Genomic DNA, 14281 nt, shown 5'->3' with positions numbered 1-14281 from the left:
GATTTAAATCTAGTCTTACTGTCTAGTTTAGTGATTTAAATGGATTTGATTTAAGTCAAATCCATCCTGGGCTTATGGCTGGGATATCACAATCTATTGGGTTATATTTTATGTGCCATGTGAAAACTTGCATTGAGAGAACAATGCCAAAGGGTATACAGGGAGGGGACAGCTTCTAGTTACAAATCAAAGTCACAGAAGTTTGGATCTGTCATAGGTAAATTGATGGTAAGTTTTGTTTCACTCAGGACTTAATTAACAATTCTTCCTGATGAGCTATATTGAGTCTAGCACAATTTAGTCATAACTGAATCTGAGTTGAGATGAAAACTGAGATGATCAGGTTTGTAAATAATGTAAATGTATTATTTAGGTTCAGATCTAGTCACACCTTAGAGCACAGGTGTCAAACTTGTAGCCCTCCAGATGTTATAGACTACAGTTCCCATCATCTGGCAGGGGATGATGGGAACTGTAGTCCATAACATCTGGAGGGCCACGAGTTTGACACCTATGCCTTAGAGACTAACAAGATTTTTGGAGTATAAGCTTTCAAGAGTCAAAGCTCCTTTTATTGGGTATGTTAGAAAGTTCTGACTTGCAAAAGATTATGCCCTGAAAATGTTGTTAATCTCTAAAGTACTATTGGACTCAAATCTAGTTCTATTTCTGCAGATCAGCATGGCTACTCTCTAAATGTAAATATATAATTTTGTTGGTGGGGATCTAAACTGGCTATGACTACTGACCACACAGGAATTAGATGTTAATGTCACAGTAAAAAGCAACAAGCAGTTGCTCTGTGTGCTGTGACAGCATAAAAGACAAATTCATTGTTTGTAAGAAATGGGGGGAAAAATCAGGAAATGCCATAATTCCATAAAGACTTGTAAACTACAGCTAGAGTACTATGTCAGATTTTGGTCACACCATCTTAACATTAATACTGTAGAACTGGACAAGGGCAGTAAGGTGTTAATATTCTTCTGTGAGGAAAGACAAGCTTACAAGGTTGTGTTTTGTTGCTTTCCAGATTAGGGAACAAAAAAAAGTTTGATGCAATCCTTATTACGTGTAAACATGTAAAACGTTGAACTGTATGTAGAATGAATAAAGATATTATTCTTTCTCAAGTTGTCAAGTGAAACTTTTTCCTATTTGGGTAATGTTAAAATGAAGTGGTTTTTTTTTCATGTAGCACATAATTATTTCATGGAATTTCTGCTACAAGATTTATGGTCAGTAGTTTAGTGCCTTAGTGGAAGGCATGCCTAATCATGCCTAATATTTAAAAGTTCTGTAAAATATGAATACATTCAATGTACTTTGTTTTCAGATAAGTTGTATATGTGCGCATTTCACAACTAAAATGTTTTTAAGACCTTTTTCAAACTTATAATAGTAACAGTCAAATTAGAGTTTGAACTAATATTATTCTGATTTCATTATGCTAAAGTAAAAGTTACTGTATTTGCTACTGTAGCCAATTCACAGAACTTTACTAATAACGTACTCTACTTCATTTACAGGAAGTGTCCATCAAAGCTTGCTTGCTTCAACAGACACAAAAAAGTTAATGGGCAAAAGTACAGTTTTTAGGTAGGTAGATATTTTCCTAGTGTGTGTTAGGTTTTTCTAGGAAAGACCTTAAAATATTGATAAAATGATAAAATTAAATATTTCAGTATTGGAATCCAGGATGAAAAAGTTACTTTAAAACTAGTAGGTACTTCTGTGAACTCTCCGTATGTTAAACTGACTCCACAATGGTAGTCAGGGTTGGTGTATGTGTATGTGTCAGTAAAAGAGAGGGAGAGATGGATTTTGCTCATTGATAATTATTTAAAATGTGGGGAAAGGAAATGCTTAATTAGCAATGTTTTTTTCTATGTTATAGCCTATGGAGTTTTGATAGATTTGGTTTTGAACTGGATTGTTAATGGTGGATTCCACACAGCAAATGCATAAGGAGTTGCAGTCATTATAAAGGAACCCGTTTTCCTTTTTCCCGTTCACTTGTGTGCTGTTTGGGCAGCAATTGGAACCCATGGAAACAACCTGGGTTGCTTTTGTGCCTTCATATGGAGACGCTGCTCTTTTTAAAAATTTTCCTGTAACATGTGTAGCTGCGCAGGCATACAGAAATGAACCCCCATAGGCATGCCAATCATCTCGGAATGCAATCAGTTTAACCTGAATAGCTGCACATGTGCAATATGCAAAATAGAAAAGGCAAAAGGGACCTCCCTGCAATGGCAAAAAAAATGACTGTGTTGTAGATTGGTCATATCTCGCTGCCATGGGGAGAAAACATGCTTTGGGGACTTCGTATCCTCAGAGAATTTGCCCACACCCTGTTGGTCACCTGCACAAAATGGCAGTCAGACTGATTCTCCCTGACGGTGAAAGGTGCAGAACTTAAAATGAACAGATGGAAGGGAGAGAATAGTTTGTTCACATTATGAGATGGGATCATGCATGATAAGTTAACAAGAAGTTTATATCTTTGTTTGAGAACTGATGGAAGATTGAAAGACTGCAATCATTACATCAGAAAAACATGTTTAAGGATAGGCAAACAGACAGGCTTCAAGATACACCCTCATATGTGCATATAGATCTTAAGATACATGGATAAAATATATGAGGCATATTTGAAGAAATTTAAACCATACCATGTTTGATCAATCATGGAAAATCAAGGTTGGAAGATTCAAGAAAACTTAGCAATTCTGGCATCTGATTCCTGCTCTCACTGCAGCCACTTGACCTGTATTGTTTTCTTCCTGCAAATGTTACCACACTATGTCTTTTTAGGGTTCACAGAAAGTTGTTAAGAGGAAGAGAAAGGCAGGGGGAAATCCACTTCTGCCTGTAGGACATCCACAGGACAAGTCCCCTTTGGGTTTATACCCTAGTCTAAAGTGTTTCAGAGGTTTATAAAATGGCAACAGTAACAAAACCATGCAATTAATGTAATCACAGTTAAAATAAAAGAATCACTATAATTTAATTAGTACATAAATAAGAATAATGCATACTGCAAGAGGGCTACAATGAATCAGATAAACATTGGTGTATTCCGCACAAGGTAAATATAACGGGTGTAGGACACAATACAAACCGTTTTTTGGGGGGCGGGGGGGGGGCTCTGTACAGGTCCATCCCCAAAACAAGTTTGTCCCATTTTATTTTCCTTAACCCAGGATTTTTGACAAGTGCTCAACCAGCAATCTTTGTGCAAAATCTCAGTTTGCAGCCGCTGCCATGTGAATGGTCAAGCAGGAGACGTATCATTTCCCCCTGCTTTATCTTGGCTGCTTTTACCTTATCTTTGCAACCACTTGTTATGTCTGTATGTTGTAAGGCAAACTTTGACAGTTTTTTCTTTGGCTGTAGGCTCCAGACCAAAAATTTAGGAGTCAATGTATTTTTCAGCCTCCAGCATTTTTGCATTTTAATGACCATATTTTCTAATTACTGCTTCCACAATACTTAATCCTAAACTCTTTACAGTTTTTGTAATTTTATTATAGCTGAGACAAAAGTTTTGTACATAAGTAAATAATGGAGTGACCCTGGTTGTCATCACAATAACAAATAATTGGTCTCATAAGTTTTCCCCAGTCTCTAGTAATTATGTTTATTGCTTTAAAAAGATCAATTTAATTGACTATTGGAGTCAGTTTAGAAAGCAACTGTATTAGAAATTAATTCATCTGTCAACACTGAATGGTATAATGTTAGCATGTGAACAAGCAATGGCAATGACTTCATGAACATGCATTTTTATAATATCAACAAAACATTATTGTGGTGTGAAATTATAAACGTGGGATTTGTCAAGCTCTGCTGTAAGGAAAATCTTTTTTCTTGCACTATAAGTCAGGAAGGTGGACTTTTATTCAAGTTAGTTAATTACTTTGCCATTTAAGGATGCTTTTGGTTTCATCCTTAGTGATGTTGGGAGCACACATGGAAGTGATTTTCATGCACATGATGAAATGCTTAATCAGATCCCCTTGTGAGAGAGTGAAGTTTACCAAGACTTCCTGAAGCAGGTTACCAGATCATTTTCTACTCTCAGTATAAAGTCTATGGCAGTGATTTTTAGCCTATGTTGTGTCACTGAAATTTGGCGGGGGGCGGGATATTTTTGCACCCTACTCACAGATCTTCTCAAGAACATAGGCCAAGAACTTGCGTAAGGTTTTTCAGAAGCTGTTCTTATTGGTGGTCTTCCGATGCAAAATGGAGTCTGAGGTTTTTCCATTAAGCCACGTATCATTTTTTTCTCTTGGCATCCCCCACCTTAAAACAAACACACAGCAGTTAGCCTGAAGAAGAGCTTTGGGGAACTCCAAAAGCTTGCTTTTTATGTTGTGCTATTATACTTGATCCTAATAAAAGTTGCTACTCTGCAGTTGCTTTTGGATTTTCTTTTGTAATTGGCAAACAATATTACCAGCAATTTTTGCCTTGAACAAAGTTGTAGTGTTTAATGATTAATAGCTTCTTTACCTGCTGAGGAGGCTTCTTGATATCTAATCCTCACCATAATGCCAGAGAACATTGCAAGAGAAAGGACTATCTATAATTTTTATGTTAGAAATATTTTTGAATAAAGGAACTCTAAATCAATGTAGGAAAATTAGATGGCAAGAATTATTTTTTTGCCGAAAGAACTCTCTGATACTTAAGGCTGAGATAAGAACGGTAAAAATAAATTGGCACAATGAAGGCTCTTCAAAGAAAGAACAAGTGGGAGTTCATGCCAAATAAGACAGAATGACAAAGCATGTTCTCCTGGAGGCGATCGAGGGCATCTTGTATGGGTGATTTCCCAACCCATTCTCAGGGAGGCAGGAACTAAATGTTGCTACTTCCTGTAGAAGGCTTGGGCATCCTCTCAGTCCAACAAGAATTATATACTTTTATTATAACTGAACAGGTCAACTCAGGAGTCATACAGAAGCTATGGTGTATTGTCATTGTTTTCATAGTTGATGAAAAAGTGGCATTATGACAGTTCCTTATATTTCTTCTTAATCCAAAGAAGTTAGAAGTAAACAAAATGTTCTGGAATAGAACTAATATCAAACTAGAGCAGCAGAAGTAGAAATTAATACAAAATCTTCAGCTTTGTGCGAATTAACAGACTAATAATTTTTGCTGTTGTACTAGTTTTAGCTAATGACTGATGCATCAGGTTAAAGGGATACTTCAAATTGTGTTTGCAGATTATATGATTTTGAAAACAGTGGAGAAATTTCACAGTGACTGCCAAACATAGCCAGTGTAGGTAAATTTTAATCACTTGGCTTAGGCAACTTCCCCAAAGAGATTTAAAAAGCAGCAGAAAAACTCCCATTAACAGTTAGCAAAACAGGTCAAGAGCTTGTGAGCTGCAGATGGAATGCTGAAGGGAGATGTTCAGGCAGTAAAAAAGTTAATCACATTTTTTCCATTCTGTTGCCCCCATCCATAGGTCTTCATTTGTATCCATACTCAGTTCTGCTATCCATTCAGCCAAGCAGCTTCATGCTGTTGGTTCATAATCATATCCTGATACTCCATGAGGAGATACCACATTTGCTTCCCCTTTCAGTGGTTCTCACTGGTGCTAGCTGCAGTCATCCTAGTGACACAGTACATGACCTGCTTCCGCCCATCGGTAGTAACTGCATTGCAATATTAATGTATGGGAATATAAGTAAAAGATTGTTTTATAATTTGAAGATGAATAATAGCCGTTTGTGATAAATATGGAGACCTCTTGAGCCAATGTAGGCAAATATCTTGTGGGAAGTTCGAATATTTTTACGGATACATTACCTATAAGTGGTATTTCTTAAGCAGAAAACAGTGCGAGGAATATGTATGGCAAAGAAATGCATACTATATGCAGTGGTATAATTCCATTCCCTTTATAAAAGCTCCTTCCTGAACAATTCTGAACAATTACATGTCACGTAATTTGCAGCATAACTAATGCATGGGAGCCTTCCTTATCTTCTCAGTCGGGTCATTCCCCAAGGTGTGTGTGGGGGTGGGGGTGGGGGGGCAACAGAGAATTAATGTATATGGACAGTTGTTGATCTTCCTCATTTGCAGAAAGGCACCTGCAAAATGCCCTACTCAGGTGAGTGAAGTTGTCATGGCAGATTGTAGGAGGCGAGGCAGTCTTGTAGATAGATATAAGCTTCATTCAGTGCCTTGAATTAAACCCAGTAACTGTTCTCTAAATTTGATGAGGTTAGCTCTTGGTGAAGTTATAGATTTCTTCACATTGAGGTGTTAGGTGTCTAAATGCAGATCTCTAGTCTAAATGTAGATCTCTAGTCTGCAGTTTTCCTATTGGTATATAAATGGTGATAGGAGCTGCGTGGCGTAGTGGTTAAGTGCTTGCACTGCCACTCACAAGGTCAGGAGTTCGAGCCCCCTGTGGGTCAGATATCCAGGCATCTGGTTCATGGTCATCTCAGCCATCCATCCATTTCTTGATCGGTAAATGACTACCTAGCTAGCTCATAGCTAGGGGGTAAAGAATAGCCAGGGAAAGCAATGGCAAACTACCCCACAAAAACGGCTTGCCTATTAAATCACTGCGTGCAGTGGTACCCCAGGGTCGAACACGACTGAAGGGGAAACTTTATATAAATGGTATATGAATGGCAGATGTGTACCCCTTCCCATTTAATGAAGATCTGTGTTTTTAATCTTAATTAGTCATTTTTGTTTCCCAATTGTTCCTTATTTAGACAAACATATATTAGGCTTGTATAACTCTGCTCTTTTTAACTTGCTAATCAATTGTCTGCTATGGAAGGGCATCTGTAGAGGGAATGTTTGAACACATCTTCTTTTGGGGGGGGGGGTTAGAAAAGGTGAGAAAATGCAGGAAGAGAGATATTCCCATATGTCATTATTCTGCCATCTGGAATGCAGTTGTTCAGTTATCCACATTTGTTTAAAGTACTTTTAACATAGTCATACAGCCCAAGCCAGAGGGGGTGGCAGATTCGCCTATCGAGTCAGTGAATTTGCCCTCCCCGAAGCACTTACCCCAGTGGTGGGCAAATCCACCAGAGGGCAGCCACTGTGACCCTCTATGGTGGGCAGGCACAGTGCAGAGCACTATGTCAGCACTCCTGGGCCTCTGCTGGCATAGCAGAATGCTCTGGAGACATGGGTGGGGATGGATCCAACATTAGTTGACTTCTACTTGGTTGCCAGGACACGAGTGCTGGGGACTTGGGCCTGCGCCACCCTTTTGGGTAAGCCCACTCAAAAGTCCATAGAACCCTAAAGAGACCTTTTCGGCAGTGGGGGAGTCTTTTGTGGGGGAGAGTTTCTCCTCTTTGTGCCACTGAGAAACCCTCCTGGAGGCGGTGAGGCAGTGTCACAGCAGTGCTGCGTCATGCCGCCAGGGAATCTAGATTGGGCTGCCCATGTAGTAGAAGTTTATTTGAACAATTTCATGAAGCAGTATATTCTGAAAGACCTTTAATCAAGTCTGTAATAAATCAGACTTATATCTAAGGCATCAAGATAGATTTGTAGCATTTTTTCCTCATTCCACTGTGTGTTATACAGTTTCTTATTAGCACAGCCAAGACTTACTCGTTGTCTTTTGTATCTGCTGTTAAAAACTTGTGTCCATTCTTATATGCCAACTAAACTTAGAGTTGACCATGTAAGGTTTAAGAGCCTATACCGCGTACCAAAGCTTTTTTTTTTTGGAGGGGGGGGGGGTCCATCCACTCCATGTTCCTGAATCACCAATTGATGGTTTTCAAAGGGTTCTATGAGATCCATGAATGAGAAGTTGTTTTGACCTCAGTATGACTTTCAGACCTTATATGGCATAATCTAACGACAGTGCTTTTGCTGGCCTGTCCTAATGATCTTTTCCCTCTTGAATGGTTTGGCTGTAGCTGATCTTGTCACCAAATGGAGTTGCTGCATCCTGTTCATTGTTGCATTCTGCATAATGTTTAGGCTCCTATTAACTGTGTTTATATCAGTAGGATTCTTTGTCCTTTATATCTCCCTGTAGTTTGAGTTTGTGAAGCAGAGTAGTTCAGTCTCTGGAGTTCAGTCTCTGGAACCAGCGAGAGGAGTAGCAGCAGAAGAGACTTGGCCAGGAAGAGCAGAGTGACCTGCTGGTGTTCATTTTGGAGGGCTTTTCTCAAAGCCACAGCTTTTAAAACAGTGTATTTTAACAGGGGTTATCTCTTTTTCTCCTTGTAAGGCTGCTGAATCTGGAAGGTGGGGCTTAACAGGGGTTAACAGAGTTCATCTCTTGTTCCTCTTTGTCCTGAGAGGTGGGGCTTTTGTCCTTAAAGGTGGGGCTTTAGTTCAGTCTCTGGAACCAGCAGAGAGGAGTAGCAGCAGAAGAGACTTGGCCATTGTGAAGAGTAGAGTGACCTATTGGTGTTCATCTTTGGAGGCCTTTTGATTTAATTTTTTTGTTTTTGCCATTAATAAGGACATATTTGACAGATAGTACGTGTATAAACCGGTGGGGGGGCAGCAAGACTAAAAGCTTAATATTTAAATATCTAAAGAAATCAGATATGAAGGCAGAAAGCCAGCAGGGGGATGGGGGCTTTCCAGTACTTTGCACTGAGTGACTAAGTGGACTATCTGCCACTAGGACAGAGAAGTCATGGGTGTGCCCTCGCTGTAATGAGCTCCTGGCACTCTCAAGGAACGTATGCGTTCTCTTGAAGCCAAGGTGGCAGACCTGGAGAAGCTGAGAGAGGCAGAGAGGATGACAGACGCAGGTTTCTCTAGGACCTAACAGCCGGGTCCCACTCTCCAAGGTGACATCTCTTCAGATGTCATGGAGAATAAAGGTCTTGGGGATGGAGGGCGCTGTTCTGAGGTGGTGGAAGATGCTCCCCTTAGATGGGATCCCTTCCTTAACTGGTGATCAGCTATCCTCCTCAAGCACTGAGGATACCCCTCGGGGAGGTGGGGGGCTCCCTGTAGTGGGTGATTCGATCATTAGAAATGTAGAGAGCTGGGCTCTAGTGAGAGTATGCGTGATGACCGCGATGGTGACTGGCTCTGCCTGGTGCGAAGGTTATGGATGTCACGCCTCGCCTAGATAGGCTTTTAGACAGTGCTAGGGTGGAGCCGCCAGCCAGGTCCACATTCGCACCAACGTATTGGGAAACAGCCGGGAGGTTCTGGAAGCCAAATTTAGGTTGCCAGGGAAACAGGTTGAAGTCCAGGACCTCCAAGGTGGTGATTCTCAGAAATGCTGCATCTGCTCCACGGGCAGGGCGCAGAAAGTGCTGGAGATACAGGGTCTCAGTGCATGGGATGAGAAGGTGCAGCGTAAGGTAGAGGGTTTCAGATTGCTCAGGAACTGGGGAACCTTTGCATTGGACAAGGTAGGCCTGTACAAACGGGACGTATTTCATCTTAACCAAAGATGAACCAGGCTGCTACGCTCAACATTAAAAAAAGGTGGCAGAACAGCTTTTAAACTGATCACTGGGGGAAAGTCGACAGGAGCTGGAGGTAACTTCGCCCGGGAATACAGTATCTATGGGGATGCAGACAGAGAGGGAGGTTTTTTCTAAAACCAACCACATACAAGCTTTGTAACATAGCAATGTGCATGTGACAAGGCGGATAGTGGCTACAAAAGACTTGAGGGTAAAGCAATATAAATCCTGTGGCTAAGGACAGAGATAGGGTATACAGGCGTCTCTATGCTAATAGTAGAAGCATTCGACCTAAAATGGGGGAACTAGAGTACAGAGTTTCAAAGGAGGGACTCGATATAGTGGGCATTATGAGACATGGTGGAATGAGGAGAACCAGTGGGATGCTGTTAAGACAGGCTACAGGCTCTATAGGAAGGATAGGGATAGGCTGCATTAGGGGTGGAGTTGCCCTTTACATCAAAGAGAGCATAGTGTCACATAAAATAGACAATGCAAGGGGAGTTTGGTTCCCCTACAGAACCACCGCGGATATCAATACCAGGTGCAAAGGACAGTTTAATATTAGGGAATATATTATCGCCCCCCTGACCAAAGTGCACAAGAGGATTCCAGATGGAAAAAAGAAATTAGAGAGGCCAACAAAAACAAAAAAATGTAGTGGTAATGGGTGATTTTAACTATCCCCATATAAACTGGAAAAATGCACGTTCTGTGGTCATAGTAAGGAGAGAGCATTCCTCGATATGCTAAATGACTGTGGATTAGAGCAGATGGTTGTGGAACCAACCAGGAGAGAGGCTTATCCTAGATCTAATTCCCATGTGGGACCCAGGACCTGGTGCAGGAAGTCAGTGCTTGTTGAGCCGATAGGGAACAGCCACCACAATGCTGTCAGATTCAGTATCTCAGTACGCTAACAAGTGGCAACCACTAATGTAGTTACATTCGCCTCTCAGGAAAGTGTAGAAATTTCTCTGATGAGGGGAGAAAAGCGCAGGAAGCTGAAAGGGAAAACGTAAGAGAGTCAAAACTGTCCAGGATGCTTTGGAGGTTATTTAAAAACACAGTAATAAAAGCTCAGCTGGAATGTGTTCCACAGGTTAGAAAAGGCAGCACCCAGTCCAAAAGAAAGCCACCATGGTTAACAAGAGAGGTTGAGGAAATTATCAGAAAAAAGAAAATGTCTTTTAGAAAATGGAAGTACAGTCATGGCTGATGAAGAATATGAGCCGGACCACACATGGTGGCCAAAGAGAAGCAAGCTCGCTTTAAGGGAGGTAACAAAGGACTCTCCGCAATGCATGGCCGCCAACATCAAGACCAGCACCAAACAGTTCCTCAAGTACACGCTATGCAGGAAGCCAGCAAGGGAAGCGGTAGGTCTGCGATGACAAAGGAACAAAGGGTGTGCTAAAAGATGGTGAGACGGCAGAGAAGTTGAATGAATTCTTCTTTGCATCTGTCTTCACCCAAGAGGAGGTGGAGAACATTCCTGCACCTGAACCGTGCTTCTTAGGAGGCGAATCCGAGGAACTGTTTTAAGATAGTGGTAGATAAGGAAGAAGTTCTGGTGTTTCACATAAACTAAATGTTACTAAAATCCCTCTGGCCCAGATTGTATCTACATCATGAAGCTCTTGAAGAGCTCAAGCATGAACACATCTTCTCAATTTAATATGCACCTTATCCCTGGAATCAGGCTCCATCCCTGAAGACTGGAAGATGGCTAATGTCACACCAATCTTTAAGAAAGGATCTAGGGGGGACCCGGGAAATTACAGGCCAGTCAGTTTGACATCTGTTCCTGGTAAATTAGTAGAATCTATCATTAAAGATAAAATTATAAAACATGTAGAAAAAGCAAGACCTGCTGAGAAAGAGTCAGCATGGCTTTTGTAGAGGGGTAACCTGTCTTGTACAAACTTCTACTATAGAGTTCTTTGAGGGTGTAAACAGGCATGTGGGACAGGGGTGAACCGGGTGGACATTGTCTACTTTACTCTGTGTTAGGCTTTTGACAAAGTTCCTCACCAGAGACTGTTGAGAAAAACCAGCAATGAAGGAATAATAAGAGGGGAAGTCCTCCTATGGATTAAAAAACTGGTTGAGAAACATATTCAAAGAGTGGGTGTAAATGGGAAGTTCTCACAATGGAGAGATGTAGGGAGTGGTGTCCCCCAAGGATCCGCTTTGGGACCAGTGCTCTTTAACCCATTCATAAAATGACCTGGAAGTAGGGGTGGGTAGCGTGGTGGCCAAGTTTTGCAGATGATACCACACTATGTAGGGTGGTGGAGAACCACAAAGGATTGCGAAGAGCCCCAAGCTGGACCTTGATAAATTAGGTGAGTGGGCTCAGAAATGGCAAATGCAGTTCAATGTAGCAAAATGTAAAGTGATGCACACAGGGGCAAAAAATCCAAACTTCACATAACATCGGGCCAGGGCTTTCTCAGTGCTATCAGTCACAGACCAGGAAAGGGATTTAGGCGTCTTAGTTGATAGTTCCAGCTGGGAATGTCAACTCAATGCATGGCAGCTGTGAAAAAGGCAAACTCCATGCTGGGGACTGTTAGGAAAAGGAATTGACACAAACTGCAAAGATTGTCATGCCCTTATATAAAGCAGTGGTGCGACCAGACTTGGAGTACTGTGTCCAGTTCTGGTCGCCGCATCTCAAAAAGGATATTGAGGAGATAGAAAAAGTGCAGAGAAGGGCAACAAGGATGATTGAGGGACTGGAGCACCTTCCCTATGAGGAGAGGTTGCAGCGCTTGGGACCTTTTTTTAGTTTGGAGAGGAGGCGGCTAAGGGGGGATAAGGATTGAAGTCTATAAAATTATGCATGGGGTAGAAAATGTTGACAGAGAGAAATTTTCCTCTCTGCTCACAATACTCGGGAACCAGGGGGCATTCATTGAAAATGCTGGGGGGAAGAATTAGGACTAATAAAAGGAAACACTTCTTCACACAACGTGTGATTGGTGTTTGGAATATGCTGCCACAGGAGGTGGTGATGGCCACTAACCTGGATAGCTTTAAAAGGGGCTTGGACAGATTTATGGAGGAGAAGTCGATTTATGGCTACCAATCTTGATCTTCATTGATCTGAGATTGCAAATGCCTTAACAGACCAGGTGATCGGGAGCAACAGCCGCAGAAGGCCATTGCGTTCACATCCTACATGTGAGCTCCCAAAGGCACCTGGTGGGCCACTGCGAGTAGCAGAGAGCTGGACTAGATGGACTCTGGTCTGATCCAGCTGGCTTGTTCTTATGTTCTTATGTTCTTAGAGTAGTTTAAAATGTGTCTATTATGAGCATCACCATACTAAAACTATTAACCATACATTACCTGATATATAGCGGACTCCTCTTATGCTTCCTCAACCTGTTAATGACTGGGAGTTTTTAGGGATGTACTGTTTTTGCTCTATCCTTCTTACTTTTTCAGCACATACTTATGAATGAAACTAGTTGCTAGTATTACACCTAAATCAAAGGCATAGCTACATTAAACCTACATGAAAGACTAGAACTCCCTGGGCAGTTGTCAGCTGAGCAAGCTGTCATGTGTTACTTTGTAAGTAGTTGTTTTTTGCCCTTGACTGAGGAAACCTTTCTTACACAAACCTAACCATGCTAGTCTGGCAGCCCTGACCATTCACCTTCTCTTTCTATATTTCCTTGGGTTTTTTTTAATTTGGCAAAACTTTTATATTCTTACTTGATAATTGTAGTGCTGAATTCAATGACATAACATTAGGAATGTAATTTTTTTTTGTAGTGGAGGGCTATGACTTGGTTGAGTCTGCTCTTCCTCATCCTCGCTAGGAATAAACTGCCATTAAGGATTTCTCCTCTCATCATCACTTTGCTCAGCCAAAGTAAAAGAGGAGATAATCCCCTGAGCTTGTCAAATCGGCAGTCCATTTTGTGTATGATAATTACATTCTCAGGAGATTTGTGCAATGGGATATGCCAGTAGTGAAGTCAGAGCACTAGGTAAGAGTATTGGGGAATCCGAAATATTATTTGGTGCAATAGAAACATGCTTAAATAATAGTTTTTGCTGAACGTAATGCCAGTGGTGACTGAGTACAGCACAAGCTGGTCCAATATGGGCATCCTCTAATGTCTGAATTTGTCTCCCTTTTGCAGTTTGGATTGCCCAGATATGCATGTTGGTGTATGAAGTGTTAAGAATCCTCTGGCTAAGAGGAATTTGAATTGATAACTACTTACTGAGGTACAATATAGGCTGAGAGGTGATAGATGTGTACCCCTCAGGGTGGTTGTCAGCGCAACACTTCGTACATCTGTATGTAACGTTATTTTTTAGAGTAACAAGTTCAGATTTTAGCTCTGAATAATTTAAAGTAGCATAAACAGTAATTGGGTTGCATTCATTGTGTTTTAACAGAACATCTATAAACTGAGAAAACATTTTTATTTCACTTATAACAGTATACAAAGTATAATGCTATTTTGTTATTCTCTAGGTGACAAACAGCATGTTTGGTGCTTCAAGAAAGAAGTTTGTAGAGGGGGTCGACAGCGACTACCACGATGAAAACATGTACTACAGCCAGTCTTCGATGTTTCCACATCGATCAGAAAAAGATGTAAGTTCTATGACTCTCTGTTTCTTTTTCATAAGTGAAAATCTAAAATCAAGTACATGTAGCTGCATCATGTCAGTGCAGCAGACTTTGCTTCTACTTCTCCGTTGCAGCCCAACATGGAATATCCAGGAACAGTAGGAGGGGTAGTCAGAGGTCTACAGTAAGGCTGTTTCTGCACAGGCCCTCGGACACT

At 41.1% G+C, this 14281-nt stretch overlaps 1 protein-coding gene across 4 annotated transcripts in view; it reads left to right on the top strand.

Annotated features, from left to right (window-relative positions):
• The window catches only part of CNOT2 (CCR4-NOT transcription complex subunit 2), a 90017-nt gene that overhangs the window by 47183 nt on the left and 28553 nt on the right, over positions 1 to 14281 (top strand). For 2 of the 4 annotated variants that reach the window (XM_048502441.1, XM_048502442.1), the window contains exons 2-3: positions 1530 to 1599; positions 13966 to 14088. In XM_048502441.1, coding sequence (XP_048358398.1) covers positions 13978 to 14088 — 111 coding nt within the window. In that variant the 5' untranslated portion in view covers positions 1530 to 1599; positions 13966 to 13977. The remainder of the gene's footprint in view (positions 1 to 1529; positions 1600 to 13965; positions 14089 to 14281) is intronic. The other 2 variants (XM_048502438.1, XM_048502439.1) reach the window with 1 other exon arrangement.

Source organism: Sphaerodactylus townsendi, linkage group LG06 (genome assembly GCF_021028975.2).
Source record: "Sphaerodactylus townsendi isolate TG3544 linkage group LG06, MPM_Stown_v2.3, whole genome shotgun sequence".
NCBI classification, from domain to species: Eukaryota; Metazoa; Chordata; class Lepidosauria; order Squamata; family Sphaerodactylidae; genus Sphaerodactylus; species Sphaerodactylus townsendi.
This window is presented reverse-complemented; position numbering and strand designations above follow the sequence as displayed.